Genomic DNA, 25,859 nt, shown 5'->3' with positions numbered 1-25,859 from the left:
TGAGCCATGGCTGCTGAGCCTGCGCGTCCAGAGCCTGTGCTCCACAACGGGAGAGGCCACAGCGATGAGAGGCCCGCGTACAGCAAAAAATTAAAAAAATAAAAAAAATAAAGACTGTTACAAGAGACAAAGGACAGTACATATTGATCAAGGGATCAAGCCAATAAGAAGATATAACAATTGTAACTATATATGCACCACGCACCCAACATAGGAGCACCTAAATACATAAGGCAAATATTAACAGACATAAAAGGAGAAATTGATATTTATAGAGCATTCCATTCAAAAGCAGCAGAATACACATTTTTTTCAAGTGCATATGAAACATTCTCCAGGATAGAACACATGCTAGACCACAAAACAAGCCTTGGTAAATTTAAGAAAATTGAAATCATATCAAGCATCTTTCTGACCACAATGCTATGAGGCTAGAAATCAACTAGAAGAAAAAAAATGCAAAAAAACACAAACGTGGGGGCTAAACGATATGCTACTAAACAACTAATGGATCACTGAGGAAATCAAAAAATACCTAGAGATATATGAAAACAAAAGCACGACAATCCAAAACCTATGGGATGCAGAAAAAGCAGTTCTAAGATTATAGTGATACAAGCTTACCTCAGAAAACAAGAAAAATCTCAACCTAAATTTGAACCTAAAAGAGATAGAGAAAAGAACAAACAAAACCCAAAGTTAGTAGAAGGAAAAAAATCAGATAAAGATCAGAGCAGAGATAAATGAAATAGAGACAAAAAAAAATTAGAAAAGATCAGTGAAACTAAGCCAGTTCTTTGAAAGATAAAACTGATAAAACTTTAGCCAGATTTATCAACAAAAAAAGGAAGAGGGCCCAAATCAATAAAATCAGAAATGAAAAAGAAGCTACAGCCAACATCACAGATATACAAAGGATTATAAGAGACCATTACAAACAACTATATGCAAATAAAATGGACAACCTAGAAGAAATGGACAAATTCTTACAAAGGTACAATCTCCCAAGACTAAACCAGGAAGAAGTAGAAAATATGAACAGACCAATTACCAGTACTGATATATGATATTTGTTTTTCTCTTTCTGACTTACTTCACTCTGTATGACAGATTAACACATATATGTGGAATCTAGAAAAATGGTATAGATGACCTTAATTGCCAAGCAGAAATAGAGACACAAAGAACAAATCTATGGATACCAAGGGGGAAAGGAGTGGGGTGGGAGGAATTGGAAGATTAGGATGGACACATACATGCTATTGATACTATGTATAAAATAGACTACTGATGGGAACATAATGTATAGCACAGGGAACTCTACTTAATAAACTGAAGTGTCCTAAATGGAGGGGATATATGTATATGTATGGCTGATTCATTTTGCTGTGCAGTAGAAGCTAACACAACATTGTAAAGCAACTATGCTCCAATAAAAATTAATTTAAAATTTTACCAGTACTGAAACTGAATCAGTAATTTAAAAACTCCTAAGAAACAAAAGTCCAGGACCAGATGGCTTCACAGATGAATTCTACCAAAAATTTAGAGAAGAGTTAAAATCTATCCTTCTCAAACTATTCCAAAAATTTCTTGAGGAAGGAACACTTCTGAACTCATTCTATGATGCCAACATCACCCCTATACCAAAACCAGACAAATATACTACAAAAAGAGAAAATTACAGGCTAATATCACTGATGAACATAGATGCAAAAATCCTCAACAAAATACTAGCAAAATACCAGAGATGCAAGGATTTTTCAGTATCCACAAATCAATCATCAGTGTGATACACCACATTAACAAATTGAAGAATAAAAACCATATAATCATTTCAGTAGATGTAGAAAAAGTTTTTGACAAAACTCGACATCCATTTATGATAAAAACTCTCCAGAAAGTGGGCATAGAGGGAACCTACCTCAACATAATAAAGGCCACATATGACAAACCCACAGCTAACATCATACTCAGTGGGGAAAACCTGAAAGCATTTCTTCTAAGATCAGGAGCAAGACAAGGATGCCCACTCTTGCCACTTTTATTCAACATAGTTTAGGAAGTCCTAGTCACAGCAATGAGATAAGCAAAAGAAATTAAAAGGAATACAAATTGGAAAGGAAGAAGTAAAGCTGTCACTGTTTGCAGATGACATGACACTCTACATAGAAATTCCTAAAGTCTCCACCAGAAAATACTAAAGCTCATCAATAAATTTGGTAAAGTTGCAGGATACAAAATTATTATACAGAAATCTGTTGCATTTATATACACTGAGTTATCAGAAAGAGAAATTAGGGAAACAGTCCCCTTTACCATCACATCAAAAAGAATAAAATACCTAGGAATAAACATACCTAAGGAGGTACAAGACCTGTACTTGGAAAACTGTAAGACACTGATGAAAGAAATTGAAGATGACAAAAACAGATGGAAAGATATACTATATTCTTGGATGGAAGAATTAATTGTTACAATGACCATATTACCCAAGGCAATCTACAGATTCAATAAAACCTCTATCAAAATACCAAGGCATTTTTCACAGAATTAGAACAAATAATTTTTAAATTTGTATGGAAACACAAAAGACCCTGGATAGCTAAAACTATCTTGAGAAAGAAGAACAGAGCTGGAGGAATCACACGCTCTGGCTTTAGACTATAGTGCAAAGCTGCAGTAATCAAAACAGTATGGTACTGGCACAAAAACAGACACATTGATCAATGGAACAGAATAGAGAGCCCATAAACAAACCCACGCACTTATGGCCAATTAATCTATAACAAAGGAGGCAAGAATATACAATAGAGAAAAGACAGTCACTTCAACAAGTGTGTCTGGGAAAACTGGACAGCTACATGTAAAAGAATGAAATTAAAATATTCTTTAACTTAACCATGTACAAAAATAAATTCAAAATGTATTAAAGACATAAATGTAAGACCAGAAACCATAAGACTCCTAGAGGAAAACATAGAATAATACAGTTAGACATAAATCATAGCAATATCTTTTGGATCTGTCTCCTAAAGCAGAGGAAATAAAAGCAAAGTTAAAATATGGGACCTAATTAAAAGCTTTTTGCACAGCAAAGGAAACTATTGACAAAATGAAAAGAACCTACTGAATGGGAGAAAATATTTGCAAATGACATGACTGATAAGGGGTTAATATCCAATGTATATAAACAGTTCATACAATTTAATAACAAAAAGACAATTAAAAAATGGGCAGAAGAACTGAATAGACATTTTTCCAAAGAGGACATGGAGATGGCCAACAGGCACATGAAAACATGCCCAACATCGCTAAGTATCAGGGAAATGCAAATCAAAACCACAATGAGATTATCACCTCACACCTGTCAAAATGGCTATCATCAAAAAGAACACAAATAACAAATGTTGGCGAGGATGTGGAGAAAAAGGAAAAGGGAACCCTCCTACACTGTTGGTGGGAATGTAAATTGGAGCAGCCACTGTGGAAAACAGTAGGGAAGTTTGTCAAAAAACTAAAAATAGAACTACCATATGACCCAGCAATTCCCCTCCTGGGTACATATCTGGAAAAGATGAAAGCTCATCTGAAAAGATACATTCACCCCAATGTTCATACCAGCATTATTTGCAATTGCCAAGATAGGGAAGCAACCTAAGCAACCTATCCATCAACTGATGAATGGATAAAGAAGATGTGGTATACATATAAATGGAATACTACTTGGCCATAAAAAATGAAATTTTGCCATTTGCAGCAACATGGATGGACTTGGAGTATATTATGCTAAGTGAAATAAGTCTGAGAAAGACAAATACTGTATGATATCACTTATATGCAGAATCTAAAAAATAGCACAGACTAGTGAATATAACAAAAAAGAAGCACACTCACAGATATAGAGAACAAACTAGTGGTTATCAGTGGGAAGAGGGAAGGGGGAGGGGCAATATAGGAGTAGATGATTAAGAGATAAAAAGTATTATGTATAAAATAAGCTATAATGATATATTGTACACCATGGGGAATATAACGAATAATTTATAATAACTATAAATGGAGTATAATCTTTAAAATTTTGAATCACTATATTGTACACCAGTGACATATAATATTGTACATCAACTATACTTCAATTAAAAACAAAAAAAATCATAAAGTGATAAAAAGTAGAGTGATGAGAGGGATTCTCAAGGGATCAGGGAGAGAAGTCCTTTAAGAGGTGACATTTAAGCTAAGGCTTGAATGATGAAAAAAAGATCCAGACAGGCAGTGATTTGGGGATTAAACATTTCAGGCAGAAGGAGGAGCAAGTGTAAAGGCTCTTAGGTGGGAGTATGACTTGTGTCCGAGGAAAAAACAAAACACCAGAGTGTTTGGGACACTTTGAGGAAGGGAGAGAGCACTAAGAGATGGGGTTAGGAGATAGGTTGCAAAGGAATTTTAATAAAAAGCAGAAGGAAAAGATATTTTACATTCTTAGAAATTGTTCAGTCAATAAGGGCAGAGAAAGGAACATAAAAGATACGGCAAGTTTGCTTCTCTGTCTCCTCAGGACTCAGCAGACAGTGATTAAAATAAGTCACAAGAGCATGTCAAAAAGCAGTATCTCGTCTCCTAGAATGGAGTCTCCTTGAAAGCAGGGACCCCAGCTTACCACAGCTTCTAAATCAGATTTAGATTTGATTTTTCTCTTGGCAAGACTACTTCATAGGTGGCAGTGCACTCCTCTGTCAGTAGGCCCGTAATGTCTGGTTCTCTCCTTTTTTGTGATACTAACAATTGTTGATAGTCAATGCTTAGATCCATTGATTCATCATGGGTTGCAAAATGGTGATGATTTATTTTAAACTCTCCTTGTTTGTTTATTTGTTTATTTATTTATTTATTCATTGGCTGCGCTGGGTCTCCGTGTGGCACTTGGGCTTTCTCCAGTTGCGGCGAGCAGGAGCTACTCTAGGTTGTGGTACACAGGCTTTAGTAGTTGCAGCACGCGGGCTCAGTAGTTGCAGCACGAGGGCCCCAGAGCACGTGGGCTCAGTAGTTGCGGTGCACAGGCTCCAGTAGTTGTGGCGCACTGCATGGGCTTAGTTGCTCTGCGACATGTGGGATTTTCCCAGATCAGGGATCAGACCTGTATCCCCTGCATTGGCAGGCAGATTCTTAACCACTGGACCACCAGGGAAGTCCTCTTTCCTTACTTATTAACTAGAATACCTTTATGTAGGCAGACTTTGTCCATCCATTTTTTTTTATCTTGAGGTATAGTTGGCATAGGAATGGCACGATAAATGCTTTATTCAAACCCCTCAACTTTTTTGTTTTTAACAGTTTTCGGAATACAGACAGTCTCTGGTTTACGATGGTTCAGCTTACAATTTTTTGACTTTACCATGGTGCAAAAGTGACACATGTTCAGTAGAAACTGCACTTTGAATTTTGAAGTTTGATCTTTTCCCAGGTTAGTGATATGCTGTATGGTACTCTCTCATGATGCTGGGCAGTGGCAGTGAACCACATAATCAGGAGGGTAAACGACTAATACACTTACAATCATTCTGTACCCATACAACCATTCTGTCTTTTACTTTCACTACAATATTCAATAAATTACGTGAGATATTCAACACTTTATTATAAAGGCTTTGTGTTAGATTATTTTGCCCAAAACTGTTGGCTAATGTAAGTGTTCTGAGCAAATTTAAGGTGGGCTAGGCTAAGCTATGATACTTAGTAGGTTGGGTGTATTTTTTGACTTACGATATTTTCAATTTACGATGGATTTATTGGGACATAATCCCATCATAAGTCAATGAAAATTTGTAATAATTTGGCTCCATAACATCTTCTAAAAGTCACCAATGAAGCTTTGTTTGGTTTTGAGGTGTGTGTGTGTGTGTGTATTTGGTGATGGTGGTTGTCATAAACTCATGGATTCATTCATTTTGATTTGTTTCAATCCATTGCAGTTAATATTCTTATTGTGGCTTGAATTTTCTCGTCTTTGGCCAGTGAGAGCTTCTACAAGTTGACTGCTAAGTCATTCTGACACAACTCTGGTGTTGTGTGTGTGTGTGGGGGGGTTGTGATAATTTATTTGGTTCTATTATGTCAAAGTATTCCCGGCTCATATTTTACGTTTCCTGTCCCAAACTGAGAATGAGCTATTTCTCCAAGAAGTTCTGGTTACTTTTAGTATTTAGAGACCAGAATCTGGGTCCAGGGGGTGGCCAGAACAACTAAACTGGTAATTTTTTCGAGAAAAAGAGACACAAAATGCTTGTTGTCTTTACCTTAAGAAAAAGTACATCGTGAACTGAAACTGGTGTATAATAATTATTTTTTTGTCCCGAGAAAATATCTATAATGAGATGTATAGTCAAATCACTGTGTTTTTAAAAATGACAATGTTTCTTAAGATAGTGTTTCACTAATAGAGTCCACAGGTACTTCTCCACATACCCTGTGCACCAATTTGACACAAGTTCATTTGTTTCACTTTGCTTTAGTTTGTCAGTGATAGCTTTTTAAAATGTTTTTGTTGTTGTTATATAATTATATAAAATATTTTAGTTCATGTTTCCAAAGTTAACTCCACTGAAAAAGTTTTATTCAGAGAAGTTTAGCTTTTGTCCCTGCTCTCTAACCTACTCCCTCCCTATGAGTAACACTTTTTTCAATACATTTTTATAAAGTTTTTGGTTTATCCATATATGTATATGCTTGTATTTTTTTAAGATGTAAAACATACTCACAGAGTTACCAATAAACCACTCTTTTTCCCCTAAGTATGTGTCTAAATCTTGCAGAAGATGAGATGCATCACATGTGAGTAGCTCCTTAAACATCTGATCCTAAGAGAGGGAGAAAAAAGATTCCTTTAAGCATAATAAGAAGAAAAACAAATGAGTTGAAGAGGAAGTAGATTTTTCCATCTTCTTTCTCCCACATGAGTTCAAAAAGGAAGTAGCTACCTGTTATTGGTGGTTGTTGCTTGCTTGTTTGTTTTTTTAAATGAATGGCATGGAGATTCAGGTCTGATTTTCTATAGATCTTATTCTTCCCTTTGTTACTCATGGGTTAAAAAATAAATATTGTCATCAGTTCTTATTGTTTCTTTGTATATAATGACTTAATATTTCATCAGTAAAATCTTTTCATGGTTTTTTATCTTAATTTTTGTTAATGAAAATTATTCCATTATGTTTTTACATTTCTAAAATTCCCTATCTTTTTTAGGCTCACTCCCTTTAAAGTGAAATAATTTAACTAAAGGTAAAGAAATTAATTTATTTTGTAAATAAAATTTATTTTGTAAGACTATTATTAATAAAATATTATTATTTTGTAAGATTCCTCCAGTTTAGCAGTCTTTCATCTCACAGTTACACTTAACGGAAGTAATCCATAATAAATAGTAATGTTCTTGGGCAGATTTCCTCTGTTTGGCTTGACATTGTACCTTAGGGTGAGATTTCTCTGCCTTGACTATCATCTGTAAAATGAATCCAAGGTGCCCCCTTTGGATATAATATGTAAGATATTATTACAAACCAAATAATATCCTTGGGAAAAAAATAACAGATATATCCATTTAAAAAAATTATCTTTGTGTTTTTACTTGAATCTTTGAAGACCAAATAATTTATTCATGGCCTCTTTCTTGGTAAGAGGTATTTATTTGTTTATATACAAAAATCAGGCTGGTTTGTATTGTGGATATGAAATGTAAGCCAAACTCAAAATATTATAAAATATACATATATCATTAATATTCACAAATGAATGAATATTATAAAATCTGTAATAAAATCAGCCTCTATTAAGATAAGTCAAATAGTGGATAAATCTCACCAATTTACTGATTTACTTCCTGTTACTATTATGACTTAGCTGGGTAATATAGATTATTATAACATAATGCCTTATATTTGTAGGGCCCAGTTTGCAAAAGCATCATTACAGATTTACGTAGGTTTGCCACATTTCAGGTACTGAAGGTTGGGAAGTTTGTCATTATTTTGACTTTACATGCTTTCCACGGTTCTACACCACCTTTGTACATAAGGTTCTCTCTCTATGGTTAATATATTCATAGTTCTAAATAAAATAGTGTGAATCCTTCAGCCCCTTCCACAGAATCTGTGAGCTAAGAGGCAATGGGCCCAGAAACACGTGACATTTCCCATAGCTTAGCTTAGATCAGCATCAGTTGGGGAGGTAATAGCCAGCTTGGCTGTCCTAGAATAGCTAGAAACAGGAGGGAGTTAAATGGAACAGGATGTAGATGCTGTACAGCTTTCCAAAAACTCCTGTGCGTTCAACTGGGTGATTCTGCTACTTTTTCTACTGTGCATTTCCACAGCTTAAGGTACACCAATGCTTTGTATATGCAGTGCCAGATAAAAATCTTATCTCTGTGCTCTTGAGTTCCTTAGCCCAGGTTCTCTTTATGTGTTTGGTGAGAATCATATCAGTCTAATGAAATGTAAATTGCTAAACAGCATAACCATTAGTATTTAAGAGTCATTTTAAAGTATACTCACCAAAATAACCTAAACAAGATAAAATTTTCTTACATAGCCTTTTCTGATAAACCCTAGATAGCCATTCCTATACTTGGTGGACTCAGAAATTTCCTCCCACCTCCCCCAGAGAGTTATAAGGAAGGAGATTTTTGCACATTGAAAAGGTCATTGCTATTGTATTCTATCAATGACATTTAGAGGATTTAGGGAGGTTTGCATATTTCTCCAAAGCACCATTTTAAAATCCACACTGCCCAAATCGTTTAGGATTGGAAATGGGCCACTGCTGTTCCCTCAGTCCTGCTGAGCCATCACCCTCCCCCCCCACCCCCCTGCCCTGTTCTTCAGATGAGGAAACTGAAATAGATGCATTGAATAACCACAGAAACACTAGTGATAAATTCAAGGATTATCAGTGTGACCAATGCTCAGAGACGTATTTTGCCTTTAAATTAATTTTTTTAAATTTTAAATTGGAAATGGAATTTTTAGCATGAAACATTTATAATTATGTGTACTCCATAGATTTTTAAAGAACATATAAGAAGAGGACTGTTTTCACTGTTCATCCATCTTTACTGTATCAATATTCTGCTTTTGAAAATTTTATCTGACCACAAGGTGGCAGCAATGCAGCCCACTATGGAGAGACTAAGTAATGAGATGCAAAAGAACTGTGTATTTTTCATTGTATTCTGGCCAGGTCCTGCTTATTAATCAGATAGTCTAGCTATTCGCAATTATTTCTGCAACATGTTGTCCCTTCATATGATTTATTCATGAACTTGGACTATGTCCTGTGAATTTGTTTTTCTGAGGTAGGTAGCACGTAAGAGCACTGTTATTCTAATACAAAGGTAGAGTTCCCCTTATCATAAATGTTCAAAGAACATTTTCCTTTGGGAGAAAAGGAGAATGGAAAAATAGAGAAGTAGAGAAGGGCAGGCCCACATGGAACAAAAACCTTTAGATACTTTTTTCTAAATTGAGAATTATGCATCTACTTGTCTCTGCATTTATAAGGATATGTGAAATATAGATGTCATGTCTGACAAATAAAAGGAAAAACAATGAGCACTGAATTATATGAAAACACTATAATAACTAATATTTAGTGAATACTTTCCACCTAGCCATAGGTACTTATGCTACCATTTAATCCTCCCAGCATACTTTGAAGCAGATTCTATGATATCCCTACTTTACAGACATAGAATGTGAAAATTTGATAGGGAGTTAAGTGACAACTGGTAAAAAGAGAATCAGGATTCAAGCCTGGCAGTCTGACTCCAGAGCCCAAATGTATTTCTATCCTCAAAGATGAGTTTTTATTTAAGACTTTGTTCTGGTTAGGTATCTGTATATATACGTATATGTGTTTGTCTCCCCACACACCTTACATTTATGTCAAGGAATCGGTAAATGTGAATACTTTTATGTTCCAAATATCTCTATTTAAATCAGAGGGTCCTAATTAAACAAAAAGTATTTAGAATAAATTGCTTAAGTAAGTTGATAAGACTGCCATTTGTTCTGTGCTGTAGCTTTTGGATACAGGCCTTAAGCCATAACATGTGCATAAATACTCCTGCACAGCTGTTTTGAATGGCTGCTACCACTGTGGCATTACATCCAGTGGTTAAGAACATGGAGTCCGAGCCAGAGTGTCTGGGATTTGAATTGCTTGTGTACCACTTACCAGCTAAGTAACCTTAGGTAAGTTATTTACACTACATGAACCTCAATTTCTTCATCTGGAAAATGAGGATAACAACAGTTTCCAAAATTTTACATGAAGAAGTCTTGAGGATAAGAGATACGAATACTGGAGATGTGTCCCAAGTAAACAAGGGAGTAAATAAAAACAGAGTACGTCATCCAGGAAACAGGACTCCAGCTCAAGAGAAAGACGTTCCTGGGATGGCAGTGAAGGAAAGTCCAATGATGACAGCTGTGCAAAATCCTAGACAGCTCTACAAAGGAGAATGGAAATCTCTGGCTCGATAGCTCCAAGAAAATAATGGAAACAGTAGATTATCTGATATCATTGACTTTTGTGAAAAATTGCATTGGCAGGCCATTGGACAGTGTGGGAAGGTTCAGCGATAAAAGGAAAAAAGAATTAAGCAAATGAAAAAAAGACAATTACTAATTTGAGGAGGAAAGTGAGAAAGGAAATATAATCAAAGTATACCACGATGCACAGTTTTGTACAATATCTGCATAGGCAATACTAATGTAATGACTGAACGTAGATTTCACCACAATTTTTTTTTTTTTTTTTTTTTTGTGATACGCGGGCTTCTCACTGTTGCGGCCTCTCCCGTTGCGGAGCTCAGGCTCCGGACGCGCAGGCTCAGCGGCCATGGCTCACGGGCCCAGCCTCTCCGCGGCATGTGGTATCTTCCCGTACCGGGGCGTGAATGCGTGTCCCCTGCATCGGCAGGCGGACTCTCAACCACTGCACCACTAGGGAAGCCCCCTCACCACAAAATTTTAATATTATATTAGGAGTTTGGGGGAAGGGAAGCAAAGAGAATGACTATGTAAGAGATAAATTCTAATTACTATCATAAGTCTATCAGAACTATCTAGGGCTTCCCTGGTGGCGCAGTGGTTGAGAGTCCGCCTGCCGATGCAGGGGACGCGGGTTCGTGCCCCGGTCCGGGAAGATCCCACATGCCACAGAGAGGCTGGGTCCATGCTCCATGGCAGCTGAGCCTGCGCGTCCGGAGCCTGTGCTCCGCAACGGGAGAGGCCACAACAGTGAGAGGCCCAAACTATCTAAAATTTGTGAATCAAAGAAAGCCATATTTACATATCCTATAGAAAATATGGAGATACAGAAATCCTAAAGAAACAGCTGAAAGTGTTAAAATGACGGTTGCATCTGAGGAAGGGTTAATATGAAGAGGTAAGGCTGGGAATCACTGTAGTAATTTGTTTTAAACTTTTTAATATAATTTGATATTTTAAAACCAGATGTATGTCTTACTTTGATAAAAAGGAACTTTGAAAAGCACCTAACATAATGTTTGGCAAGTGGATATGATTAATAGCAGTAACAGCAAACTGATCACATTACTTTTATATCTTGTTTTCTCTCTGCCCAAGGAAAACGAGACATGAAATCATCCAGTGTGTCCACGACTGCATCAACTTGACATTGTTGCAATTCTGTTTTTCCAGCCAAATCTATGGAATAGAGACAGGCCATTTTATGCCCAAGAATATGCTCAATTTATTTTACTATAGTAAAACTTTTTTAAAAATAGGCAATATATTAATATGGTTCAAAAATTCAAAACAGTATAAAACAGTGTCCAGTGAAGACTAACTTCCTCCTCTGACCCATTCACTTCATTTTGCTTCCTTACCTACCTACCATATTGGTAACCATTTTCATTCATTTATTTTGTATTCTTCCATTGTTTCTTAATGAAAATAAGAATCGGTATCCCACTCAAAACGCACCTTCCCCATATATCCTAGAGGTCTTTTCTTACAAGTCCCTTAAGGGCATCCTTGCTCTTTTTTCAGGTACATGGGATTCCTTTAAGTGGAAGTGCCACAATTTATTTAACTAGCCTCAACTGATTAGGTTTGTTTCCAGCCTTTTGCTAGTGCAAGTGATACTACAATAAATAACCTGTACATACATTATCATTTATCTTGTAGAAAGAATTACTGTTACATGTGCAGATAATTTTTTGTCAGGAGCATTTGTTTGCTTCCTGGGAACTATAAGTTTAAAATAATAGAAGTGGTGTTTTTTTTTCTTTACTGCCATTCGCTGACCGTCATTTTGCTAAGGAATCATTCTAAAATGATTCAGTGTAGAAGCATTCTAAAATAGGTTGCATTTCAGCCAAGGGAACTGTCAACAAAATGAAAAGACAATCTACTGAATGGGAGAAAATATTTGCAAATGATATGACCGATAAGGGATTAATATCCAATGTATACAAACAGCTCATACAACTCAACATCAAAAGGACAAATAATCTAACTAAAAACTGGTTTGAAGAACTGAATAGATATTCTTCCAAAGAGGACATGCAGATGGCCAACAGGCACATGAAAAGATGCTTAACATCGCTAGTCATCAGGGAAATGCAAATCAAAACCACAATGAGATATCACCTCACACCTGTCAAAATGGCTATCATCAAAAAGGACACAAGTAACAAATGTTGGCAAGGATGTGGAGAAAAAGAAAAAGGGAACCCTCCTACACTGTTGGTGGGAATGTAAATTGGAGCAGCCACTGTGGAAAACAGTAGGGAAGTTTGTCAAAAAACTAAAAATAGAACTACCATATGACCCAGCAATTCCACTCCTGGGCATACATATGGAAACGACAAAATCTCTAATTCAAAAAGATACATTCACCCCAATGTTCATACCAGCATTATTTGCAATTGCCAAGATAAGGAAGCAACCTAAGCAACCTATCCATCAACTGATGAATGGATAAAGAAGATATGGTATATATATATATATATATATATATATATATATATATATATATATATATATATATATACACAATGGAATATTACTCAGCCATAAAAAAGAATGAAAGAATATTTGCCATTTGCAGCAACATGGATAGAATTAGAGGGTATTACGCTAAGTGAAATAAGTCAGACAGAGGAAGACAAATACTGTATGATATCACTTATATGTGGAATCTAAAAAGTACAATAAACTAGTGAATATAACAAAAAAGAAGCAGACTCACAGATACAGAGAATAAACTAGTGGTTACCAGTGGGGCCGGGGAGAGGCAATATAGGAGTAGGGGATTAAGAGGTACAAACTATTATGTATAACATAAGCTACAAGGATATATTGCACAACACAGGGAATATAGCCAATATTTTATTATAACTGTGAATGGAGTGTAACTAAAAATTGTGAATCACTATATTGTACGCCTATAACTTGTAACTTTAATAAAAAATAAAAATATAAAATAGGTTGCTTTTGTACAAATGTATAAATTTACTAAAAATCAAGGAACTGTATATACTGACAATGGTGAACTGTATGTAAATCATGCCTCAATAAAGCCGTTAAAAGTGAAAGAAAATGCCTTAGTAATTAGCGTTCTTCTGTAAGCTATCTATATTTTCACGTGTGTGATGTTCAAAGACTGATTCTTCTTTCTGACCTTGAGAAATCCCTCCGAATTGTATCATAAGGTCTCTTCACTCATTTTCATCCCTACTTTGACTTCCACACTCAAGGCTTCAGCTGTCAATTTTATACAGATGACTCATTCAACATGTTTAGTCCCAAATTCCAGAGCCATATTCTCAGCTTCCTTTTTTTTTTTTTTTTTTTTTTTTTTTTTGCGGTACGCGGGCCTCTCACTGTTGCGGCCTCTCCCGTTGCGGAGCACAGGCTGCGGACGCGCAGGCTCAGCAGCCATGGCTCACGGGCCCAGCTGCTCCACAGCATGTGGGGTCTTCCCAGACTGGGGCTCGAACCCGCGTCCCCTGCATCGGCAGGCGGACTCTCAACCACTGCGCCACCAGGGAAGCCCTCTCAGCTTCCTTTGGGATAGTTCTCTACGTATCCTTTGGGATCGGCCGCAACTGGGGCTACAGCAGTGAACAAAGGAGATCAATTCCTTGCCTGCATGGCATTTACGGCTAACTGGGAAAGACAGACAATGGAAAGGATACTGCAAGTTAAGGAACTTTTTCTTTTAAGAAGAGGACAAGGAGCTATGGGAATAAGGAGCTATGTCCAGGTGTCGTCTGCCTGGCCCTTACTCTCCTGCTCAAATAGACTTCCCTCCACATGCCAGTATGTCTTCTAACCCTAGGATGATTCTATCTTCACAAACTTTCTCATATTTCCCAAATAGGCACCCCTGCAGTCATGCCAAACAAAGTCTGGCCAGAATAATCTTCCTAAGCTCATAGCCATGGTTATGTTGCTTTTCCAGATAAAAATTTAAAGTTGAAGTCAGACAGAGAAAGACAAACACTGTGTGATCTCACTCATATTGGAATCTTTAAAAATTACTGCTAATAACTAACTCAAAGATACAGAGAACAGATGGTTACCAGAGGCAGGAGCAGGGGTAGGGGCAGTAAAATGGGTGGAAGTGGTCAAAAGATACAAACTTCCAGTTAGAAGATAAATACGCCCTGGCGATGTAATGTACAGCATGGTGAGTATAGCTAAGAATACCATCTATTTGAAAGTGGCTAAGAGAGTAGTTCTTAAAAGTTCTCATCACAAGGAAAAAAATCTGTAACTATGTGAGGTGATGGATGTTAACTAGATTTACTGTGTGATCATTTAGCAATATATACATGTACTGAATCATTATGTCATACACCTGAAACTAATGTAATGTTATATGTGAATTATATCTCAATTTAAAAACAACTCTACAGGGGCTTCCCTGGTGGCGCAGTGGTTGAGAGTCCGCCTGCCGATGCAGGGGACACGGGTTCGTGTCCTAGTCCAGGAGTATCCCACATGCCGCGGAGCAGCTGGGCCCGTGAGCCATGGCCGCTGAGCCTGCGCGTCCGGAGCCTGTGCTCTGCAACGGGAGAGGCCTCAACGGTAAGAGGCCCGTGTACCGCAAAAAAAACCCCAAAAAACTCTACAATTGTTTAAGGGATGACATTAATACTCTGGCTCTTTCTTACCAGAATCTATTTTTCCATCCCTTTCTCTTTCTGCTTCCGCTCCACCCAGCAAATTTTGAAGTTCTTTTCTTTTTCTCCTGCCATTTTTTCTGTCTGGAATGTTCTAGTCCAGAGATTCTCTAAGTGAGTTCCATGGACCAGCTGCATAAGCATCATCTGGGAAATTGGTAAGAATGCAAATTTCCCACCCTAGGCCTATTGAATCACAATCTCTGGAGACAAGGCTGAACAATCTGTTTTAATGAACCTCCAAGTGATCCTGATGCACATAAAATTTGAGAAACACTGCTCAAGTCCAGATATTTCTCTTGAAATTCTAGGTATCTTTTCAGGCTGAACTCAAATGTCATTTCCACTTCAAAGTCAAATTTCCATAGTCAGAAGTCATCTCCATTTCCTATATTTAGCTATCTATCTATCTATTTATTAATTTATTTGGCTCTGCTGGGTCTTAGCATATGGGATCTTTTTTTTTTTTTTTTTTTTGGTTGCTGCATGTGAATTCTTAGTTGTGGCATGTGGGATCTAGTTCCCTGACCAGGGATCGAACCCAGGCCCCCTGTACTGGGAGTGCAGAGGCTTAGCCACTGGACCACAAAGGAAGTCCCTCCATCTCTTTTAAACTTCCAAAAAATTTTGTTGGCTGAAATGTGTTAGTGTAACACAAATTTTTGTATTTTTAGCATACATACATTACTTTGGTCCAAAAATGAAGGTCTAGTAATTATGGCCCATTTTATTGGTAAGATAACCATGTCTCTCGGCCTTCCTGGGTGGCGCAGTGGTTGAGAATCTGCCTGCCAATGCAGGGGACACGGGTTTGAGCCCTGGTCTGGGAAGATCCCACATGCCGCTGAGCAACCGGGCCCATGAGCCACAACTACTGAGCCTGCGCATCTGGAGCCTCTGCTCCACAACAGGAGAGGCCGCGACAGTGAGAGGCCCGCGCACCGCGATGAAGAGTAGCCCCTGCTCGCCGCAACCAGAGAAAGCCCTCGCACAGAAACGAAGACCCAACGCAGCCAAATTAATTAATTAATTAATTAAACGAATTAAAAAAAAAAAAGATAACCATGTCTCTACAGCTTGGATCATAGTGGTTTTGGGGGTAGCAAAGAGGGTGTCAGTGTCAGGAGTGGGACATGGTGATTCTGCAGATTATTTATAAAGAAAGGGTCTTTAAAAGAAGCCAAATGTAGCCTTTCACTCAAAAAGAGTGTTATGAGAGTGTGAGGGGAGAGAGAAGACAGCAGAGCATAAGATGGGGAAAGGCACCAGGCAAAGATGAGAACTAAGTTTCCCTTATTACTCCTCATCTCATCACGTTAGCGCATGCACTAAATAAACAATCCGGTAGCCAACTACCCACTCAGGAGGCCTCAGATGGCACTTTATGGTGGCAAAGAAGACTCCCCTTCTATTTTTTTTAGCATGATTAGGATGAAAGACATTGGGTACATGATTTTAATAGTATGAGTCATTTCAGCCTCCCTATGCCACATGTATTTCCCATTAATTAATCTTCTCTGATAACCTGTGATATGCATGCTAGCAAAAGTTTGGGTTCAGACACATCTGTCTAATTTTTCAGCTAAATTCCAATAAGGGATTGAGGACAAGGAAGTATGGGGCAGGAGAGACTGCAGGCAGTATAAAATTAATTGTCTAGGGAACTTGGGAAATTAAACTGGTAGAGATGGTATATTTATACTTCTCTGGCACTGAATCCCATTCTCCCTTGCACTATATTTTAATCCCATTCAGTAATAACGTTACTTAATGAATATTGAATATATGCCATGTTTTTTTTTCAGTTATCAAAAACTGTACACACAATAAATATATTACCTGTATTTTTGGTCAGATATCTTGCTATTGCTAGGCTCTGGTGAAGGTTCAATCCATCCACTTCCAAAATGGGAATTTTGCCAAATGGAAGAGCTTAAAATAAAATGAGCAAAGAATCAACTTCCAGAACAAAAGTTATAATACTTCCATTTTACTGATAATTGTGGAAATAAAACATGATAGTAACGTTACAGAATTCTTGAATATTAATTCTAGAAGGGACATTAGGCATCCTCTAGTGGAATCTTTACATTTTACAAGTTTAAAAAAAGAGAGTTGTTAGAAAAAGAAACAGACCCACAGACATAGAGAACAAATGAGTGGCTACAAGTGGAGAGAGGGAAGAGGGGAGGGACAAGATAGATGTGGGGGAGTAAGAGGTACAAACTATTAGGTATAAAATAAGCTACAAGGATATATTGTACAACATGGGGAATACAGCCAATATTTTATAATAACTATGAGTGGAGTATAACCTTTAAAAATTGTGCATCACTATACTGTACATCTGCAACTTATATAATATTGAACAGCGACTATACCCCAATTTTTTTAGAAAAGGGGAAAAGAAGAGTTGTTAGAAGAGCTGCTATAGACTTAGTGACAGAACTGGGTCTAAACCCCAAGTTTACAGTGATACTATCGATATATATTATGTATTATCTCACATACTTACTATATAATTTTTTTTAACTTTTAAAGCCTTATTAAATTTTCAGTCCTCAGAGATTACATTAATTATTCTTTAAAACCATAGTCTGAGGAATATGAAGAGTTTGATATTGAGTTATGATAAGGAACTTAGCCAAATTCTTATTGATCATTTGAAGTATATAGTAAGCGACAAGCATATTTGTACAAATATAGGACAGATTCATAGCAGGTGTATTAATATTTATCTGTAAATCCTACTTTGTTTTCTTATCTAAACCTATTATATTTTTGTCAGAGAATAATTTATTATTCTTCATTATAGAAAAATTCTAAGTTGAAGATAAATAAAAATAATTCTACCACACAATGATAAATATTTTAATTGCTTTCCCATATATATATCAAAACAAAATCATAATATATGTTTGTAAACCACTTTTTTAAATTTGATAATACCTTTTAAAATCTTTCTAAATCAATAAAACATCATTTTTTAAAGCATACATTTTGCCATATGAATTAATCACAATTTTCCCAACCAGTGCCTTAGGTTGGGACATATAATTATTTTGGAAAGAGGGAAAAGAATAAAGTGCCACTCATAATCCCATGACTGTAACACAACTACTAGAATCAACCTTCAAGCGTCTTTCGTTTGCACTGAATAAGTACAAGATGAACTACAGTTCACATCAGGAATAAAAACATCTTTGAACACTTACCTAATAAGTGTGCCAAGTACTATTCCAGGTGTTTGAGATACTGCAGTGAGCAAAACAAAGTCCCAAATAAAACGGATACAAACTGTGATGCCTTATTTGAAGCAAAGTATGTAATCAAGAGGGAATTAACATGCCTGACATTTTGAGGGGTGCTTCCTTTTGTGCTAGGCATTGTACTAAATATTTAACATGCCCATTCAGTCTTCTGGTACTTAAAACAACCCTATGAAGTAGGTATTAACTACCATCTCATTTTATAAATGAGGAAATGAGATGAAGAGAGGTTATAGAAATAGTCCAGATCACACACCTGATGGAGGTGAGAGCCAAGTGAGAGGTGAAATCCAGTTGGAACTCTTACTTAGCTGTTTTCTAGTTCTAAGAGCCATGGTTTTGAAAGACATTAAAAATCAGAGCAAGCCCAGAGGATAGTATCCAAGTTAGAGAGGGTCTGAAAATCACATGATATGAGGATTGGCTGAAGAACTTCTACCACTCTTCACTGAAGAGGACAGAACAAATGAAGTGGAACATAAAAACCATCTCCAACATGGCATAGCTATCAAATGGAAAAATAATCTTACTTATTTGGACTATCTCTAAAATGCAGAATGAGAACCAAGAAGAAAATTTTAAAGGGCATATTTTAATTAATTCATTAATTTTTTGGTGGTGGGCTGCGTTAGGTCTTCGTTGCTGTGCGCGGGATTTTCCCTGGTTGCGGCGAGCGGGGGCTACTCTTCGTTGCGGTGCGCGGGCTTCTCATTGCAGTGGCTTCTCTTGTTGCAGAGCACGGACTCCGTAGTTGTGGCTCGCGGGCTCTAGAGCGCAGGCTCAGTAGTTGTGGCGCAAGGGTTTAGTTGCCCCGCGGCATGTGGGATCTTGCCGGATCAGGGCTCGAACCCGTGTCCCCTGCATTGGCGGGCAGATTCTTAACCACTGCACCACCAGGGAAGTCCTAAAGGGCATATTTTAACTCAAGATGAAGAATAATTCTGTTACCTTCGGAGCTATTACAATGGAATGTGTTTTCTTATGAGGTGGTAAGCTTTCAGCTACTGGAAGCATTTTAGCCAAGCTTGGAATAATTGCCAACAATTGGAATATGGGCTGCATCTAACAAGAAGCAATTTAAGAAGACAAATGCTAAGTCCTTTATTTGGTTCCAGAAAAAAAGAATTTCATGGGGTTGGAGTTGTAACTTAACAGGAGCACCTGTCAAAAAGCTTTAAGAGATTTAGTGGTGCTGAATGCACGGCCTCAGTATGATATGGCTGCCAACATAGCTACTGTGATCTTGGTAAAATGTCTTAGAAAAACGTCTACACTTGTGCCAGGAGTGATGGTCCCATTCTGCTCTGTGCTGTTCCTATGCTTGCAGGCACAGGCACTACACGTAAATTAGCAGACAGAGTCTAACAGAAGCTTGTTCTGCTTGGGTGGTGAGCAAACCCAAACCAGGGGAAATAAATGGAACACTCCAGGAAGAGAAGAGAGTTGTCCTTTGAACCTAGATGTGATGGCGGATCTCAGACAGTCCATAGGAAATAGTACCTAAATCAAGAAGTAGAGTCAGGGGTGGGAAGGGTGGACTGAATTTCACAATAATGATCAGAGAAACGATCAAGGAAGCTCCAAAAGTTGACATCTAAATAGAGAGTTACCTAGGGACTCAATTCTGAATTCAGCCAAAGACCTTCCATATCTTCAGAGTTTTCATTAAACTGACTATACTGCAATGTCTTTTTCTCTATGATGTCTTAAATTTACTAAATGTCTTATAATAACTGGATGTGAGAGAAAAAATAATTGGTTCTCCATGGATTAAAATGGTAAGTCCAAGACCAATGTATGAAAGCCACATGGAGGTAATTTCAATTTTGTATAAGGAAGATTCTTTTAAGTTTTCCTCCCTCTTCTTTCTGTTCTCCCTTTCCAGAATTTCATGGAGATGTTGGACCTCCTAAACTGGTTCATTCTCAATTTTCCTTATCTTTTTTCTCTTATTTTTCGTTTTTTTCCTATTGTGCTTTCTGGGGGATTTACTTAGTTTTCATCATTTTATTGATTTCTTTGTATCCGACATTCATTTCCAAGAACTTTTTGTCTCCGTACATCCCTTTAAGATTGTATAGAATATCTTCTCTTTTCTCTGAGGATTTTATATTTTTGAACTTGTTTTCTTGCTATACCATCTTGACATCTCCAGAGGTGTTTGGTTTTAGGTCTGTTTTATATTAGAGAGTTTTCGCAAATATGGGTTAACTTTTGACTTGCCATTACTATTTAAAAGGGCAAAGAGGTAAAAGTTCACTGGAACCTCAGTGTGCATAGGAGGGGCTTGCCCACAGATTGGGTTAGGCAAATTCACTGAGGGATCCCCATCTGTTCAGTATCTGTTAGACATTTTTCTTAGACTGATCAGCTTCCCCAGAGAGAATTCCTCCCATTTCCTGTGTGAGGGATATTAGTCTGGTTGCCATTGATTGTAGAGCAGGGGAAAGGGCTGTTGGTCCCACCATCTAGTTTCTAGACTTCCACTGAATGCCATGTTTACTGTAGCATTGTGTCCGAGACATGCCTGGTGTCCTAGAATCCTCTGGTCCATCCTCTTGAAAGTAATCTCTATGCTTCTTCCAGGGAGAGAGAGGGAACTTGTGGTCATACTGCTTCTTCATATTTTTCCAGGCAACCCTGTATCAGCTCAGCTCTTAAAGTTATCTTTTGCAACCAATTCCTGACCCTCTGGAGGATCTCTGGGGTGATTTAGCTTGCCTTCTCCTCCTCCAGGTTTATATTTGAGCATCATTGGCCTTAATGGTAAAGTCACCTTACCATTCTTTGACTGGTTTTCTAGCTTCCAGAATTTTGTGCTATCATATTCAAGGTTGATTTCTTTGTCCTTGGGGTGGTGGTGACTTTTTTTTAAGTACTTTAATGTTATTAAAGGAGAGATTAAACACATGTGTACAGTCTACCAGGTTTGACCAGGAAGAAAATTTTAATAGAAATATCCAATGATATTCTAGATTATAGCAGAGGGGATGGTCATAGCGAGTTTCAAACACCAGAGAGCATCCCTAAATTGGACAGGAGACGATACCAGATACAATTTGTAATAGAAACTGCTTTTCAATATCTGTTCTTTGCTTTTTTTCTCAAAGTAATAAAATCCTGGATTTTTAGCTGGGCAAATGGTTGTCCACAATAAAGTCAACGTTTCCCAGCTTCCTTCGTAGTAATGCATGACCACGTGACTAATTTCTTGCCAAACAGATATAACTGATGTGATGTGTGCAACTTCCTGGTCAGGCTGTTAAAAGGCAGAGGTGTGTTCTCTTCCCTCTTCTGCACTTTCTGTGAGTTGGAATATGGAAGGAGGGTGAACTATTCACACTGTGTCAATAAGAACCCACTACGGGTGCAGATGAACAGAAATGAAAGAGCCTCATCATTGACAACATCATGGGGCAGAACTGCTATACTAACTTGGGCTTTTATGCAAAAGAAATAAATTTTTCTCCTCTTTAAGCCATTTTTGTGTTGGGTGTATGTTAAAGCATTTGAAACTGTAGCTTAACCATCATTAACTTTAAGATCCCTTTCAATTCTAAGAATATGTGAAAACATTAAGAAAATGCAGTAATTCCATTTTTAATAACAATGAAAAGTTAAGGTAGAATAGGGTATAAAGAATACAAAGAACTTATATCTAAAAACTAAAAGGCAGAATTTGTTATATGTAATACCTCCACAACTTGCTATTCATCTTGACTTATTTAATGGATAAATTTAATATTCACCTATTTTATGTCCACAGAAGCTCATGTACAAATTCTGATATCAGAAGAAATGCTTGGATATTAAAGGTAAAGTTTCAGAAGAACAGGAAATAAGATATTCTATCCCATCGGAGAAGAGTTCTCTGATAAGAAAAGGAGTAATTACAGTGGCAATGACTTCAGAGAAACTCATGCTTCCAAAAGGCAAGTGGCAATACTTATTGTGAATACGTCAATTATCATGGTATTATTTTTGTTGGCATTATCTAGTGCAAATAACTTGGGCTATGGTATTAGATGGACCTGTGTTTGAAAATCAGCTGTACCTTGCTAGGGCTGTGAACTTGGAAAAAATACCTAAACTCTGTGTGCTTCCAACTATAAAATTAATAGTTAATCCAACTATAAAATAGAAACAATAATACATCCCGTGTTGACGTGTTAGAGAAATTAAATGAAATAGGGTCTGCAGACTATCCAGTTCTGATAGCCTACAAATGCTATATAGTTGTTTTCTTCAGCTTCATCTTTATCTGAAATTTTAATAATCTAGCGTAAAAATATAAATTTTAGACACTTAATATTTAGTATTTCCAGGGAACATGGCAAGCATCTAGAGGATGACTTACAACTTAACTGAAAACCACACACTTTTGTTTGTTTAATAATATTTCTAATTCTTCCTCACTGTCCTGAGTGCTAAGAAGCATGTTTTCATTGTGCTACCCGCCCAATTTGTAAATTTGCTCTTTCCTCTGATCATACAGACCCCAGTTTTGTTCACGTACCCACCCCTCTCTCATATGGTCACAAAGCCTCATGAAAACTGCTTCCATCCCCTACTTCAGAGGTGGACTAGATGATTCTAAGGTTCCTCCCACTCCCTTTGCCAATGATTGGTTCAGAAATGGACACATGACCCAATCTGAGCCAGTGAAACATGAGAGGTTTGCTGAGGTCTCCTGGAAAGTTTTTCCTCATTCTTCTGGGAACACTTAAGGAAGCAGTGCTTTCTCCTCTAGCCTCTCAAAATTGCTTTTCAACACTGCGAGGCTGGAATTGCAGCAAACATATTGCTACCAGCTTCATGATTTAGCCAACACGCTGAGGAGGAAAAATGGATAAAGCCATCCTTTGAAACCTGGCCTACTTCTGGATTTTCCGTTATGTGGTACAATTCATTTCCTTGTTATTTAAGCCATCTGAGTTTTGTTTTCTGTTACAGCAGCTTATCTTATCTATCATCCAAATGTTATTGATATCTGAGCAAGCCCAGGCTAGTCCAATGGTCAAAAGTTTGACTTCAGTATTTCCTCCATTTCAGCTCTTCTGATAAAGCTTCATGTTGTGTTATTTTTATATGCCCCCTCTGTCAGTTTTGTGTTTTCACCTCAATAGGAAATTTTCTGGGTCACAGAGCATTTATTTAACTTGCCTGAACTGCTGCTTCTCAGTGTAAAGCTCCATGAGATTTAAAAACCTTTCTATTTTCCTTTCCCTGAGGAAAGACAAAAGGTTCTGGAAACATTTTCTCTACATACATTTCCATGAACTACATTTGTGCTACTTACTTGACTTGATTTCAGGCCAATCAGATTGTTCTATTCTGTGGTCTTCATACTTTATGTCCAAATATGCAAATATATAACGAATAATTTCTGCTCTCCCCCTCATATTAAAATAAGTGAGTTTGTAGTTTGGCATGGTGCGATTCTGGAAGGAGAAAAATAGAGGAATTATTTTAACAGCCCTCTAGAGATGTTTCAACATTTTTCTTGGAGGACTTTTCGAAAACTTTTTGGCATCTTCTGAGATAACCAGAGATATTAGAAGATATTTCAAAACCAGAATTATAAATCACTACCCCAATAACATATGGAGAAAACTTTATAGAAATAAAATCTTGACTGTCTTTAAGAACTAGATGGAATATTCCAGTGAAATAATCAAATTCAAGTTTTATTTGTAAAAAGACATCGGAGTAATAGGGTATCTATATACCAAACTTCAGAGAATGGAGTCAAAAACTTTGCATTTTAAGAATTTTTTGTCCTGCCTTTAGACACATAATGAATGGTGTCGACATTTGGTTTGTTGTTTGCTTCGGTGACACAGCTGAGTTTGTGAGGACAGCTGGGTAAGGATTGCAAGAGCAGGGTACACACACGAGGCATGTAAAACCAGCCATGTCAACCTGTCATCTCCTCTCTTCCCTCCCCTGTTGCTTTTCCCTCAGAGAATCAAAAAGACTTGAGGAAATATTTCTCTCTTCTTTTGCTGCATCCATGCTGCTGGGTTTTATTGGGTTGCTTACACATACAAACACACCCCACCTTGGGGACCTCTGCTGGGATGGGACAATGGTGGGCATACTTGTTTATTCTCTCTCTAGAGGAGCGAGGAAGAAAGAAAGCAAACATTTCTTAGAAAGTTTGCTAAGGGCTTCCCTGGTGGTGCAGTGGTTGAGAGTCCGCCTGCCGATGCGGGGGACATGGGTTCGTGCCCCGGTCCGGGAGGATCCCACATGCCGCAGAGCGGCTGGGCCCGTGAGCCATGGCCGCTAAGCTTGCGTGTCCGGAGCCTGTGCTCCACGACGGGAGGGGCCGCGGCAGTGGGAGGCCCACGTACCGCTAAAAAATAAATAAAATAAAATTTAAAAAGTTTGCTAAAACTGGCTATATTAGTTCGATGGAGGTCATTGTGAGTTTGTGATTTGTACTATTTCATTTCCATTGTTTATAAGCTTTACAGTTAATGATTTTAAGCACTAATAGTAGAATGTATTGTAATCTTATAATGATTAGGCAACTGAGAAAGAAACATTTTCATTTGAAGTTCAGTTCTTCCACTTAGTTTCTGTGTATCTTTGGGCTAGTCAACAAAATCTCTCTGAATTTCAAAGTATTTCAAAGTCCACTTTTTATAATTAGAGATACTAATATGGATTTGGGGTTTTAATGAGGTAACACATGCGAAGCATTTAGCACAATGCTAAACACTTAATTAGTAGCTGTTGATAACTTTGAATTCATTCTATAGTCAAGAATAAACACCACGATTACATCACACTAAAAATTAATAATTATAGTAATTCAATAAAAATCATAAATAACACTTATTTAAAGAGGTGAGATTAAATACTTTATTCTCTACTAAGGAAGTCTTTCAGAGATATTAACAGAATATTAGATTAAAAGTTGAGCTCAGGGCTTCCCTGGAGGTGCAGTGGATAAGAATCCACCCGCCAGTGCAGGGGACACGGGTTCGAGCCCTGGTCCAGGAAGATCCCACATGTCGCAGAGCAACTAAGCCCGTGAGCCACACCTACTGAGCCTGCGTGCCACAACCACTGAAGCCCGTGCTCTGCAACAAGAGAAGCCACAACGATTAGAAGACCACGCACAGCAACAAAGAGTAGCCCCCACTCGCCGCAACTAAAGCCTGCACAGCAATACGTAAATAAAATAAATAAATTTCTTTTAAAAAAAGTTGAGCTCAAGTCGCAAAACAAAATTCCATCTGAAGTCACATGACATAAAAGATCAAACACAAATCATAAAAATCTAGATTGCTAAGCTCATATCTCAAGTACATGTGTATCTCAAGTGTCTGTGGAAAGGACGACCAGAAATAACCGATTGCCTATCT

General features: G+C 37.5%; 1 protein-coding gene across 1 annotated transcript in view; it reads right to left on the bottom strand.

Annotated features, from left to right (window-relative positions):
* HPGDS (hematopoietic prostaglandin D synthase) overlaps nt 1-23,916 on the bottom strand; it is a 28,620-nt gene extending 4,704 nt beyond the window's left edge. Inside the window, exons 1-4 of the mRNA XM_004318317.4 lie at nt 23,783-23,916; nt 17,054-17,146; nt 11,617-11,726; nt 6,759-6,857 (exon numbers count right to left, since the gene is read on the bottom strand). Of these exons, the coding sequence (XP_004318365.1) occupies nt 6,759-6,857; nt 11,617-11,726; nt 17,054-17,146; nt 23,783-23,915 (435 nt within the window). The 5' untranslated portion in view covers nt 23,916. The remainder of the gene's footprint in view (nt 1-6,758; nt 6,858-11,616; nt 11,727-17,053; nt 17,147-23,782) is intronic.
* Between the last annotated feature and the right edge of the window lie 1,943 nt (nt 23,917-25,859).

This window comes from Tursiops truncatus, chromosome 5, assembly GCF_011762595.2.
Source record: "Tursiops truncatus isolate mTurTru1 chromosome 5, mTurTru1.mat.Y, whole genome shotgun sequence".
Lineage (NCBI taxonomy): Eukaryota > Metazoa > Chordata > Mammalia > Artiodactyla > Delphinidae > Tursiops > Tursiops truncatus.
The sequence above is the reverse complement of the archived record's forward strand: the minus strand, read 5'-3'. Positions and strand labels throughout refer to the sequence as shown.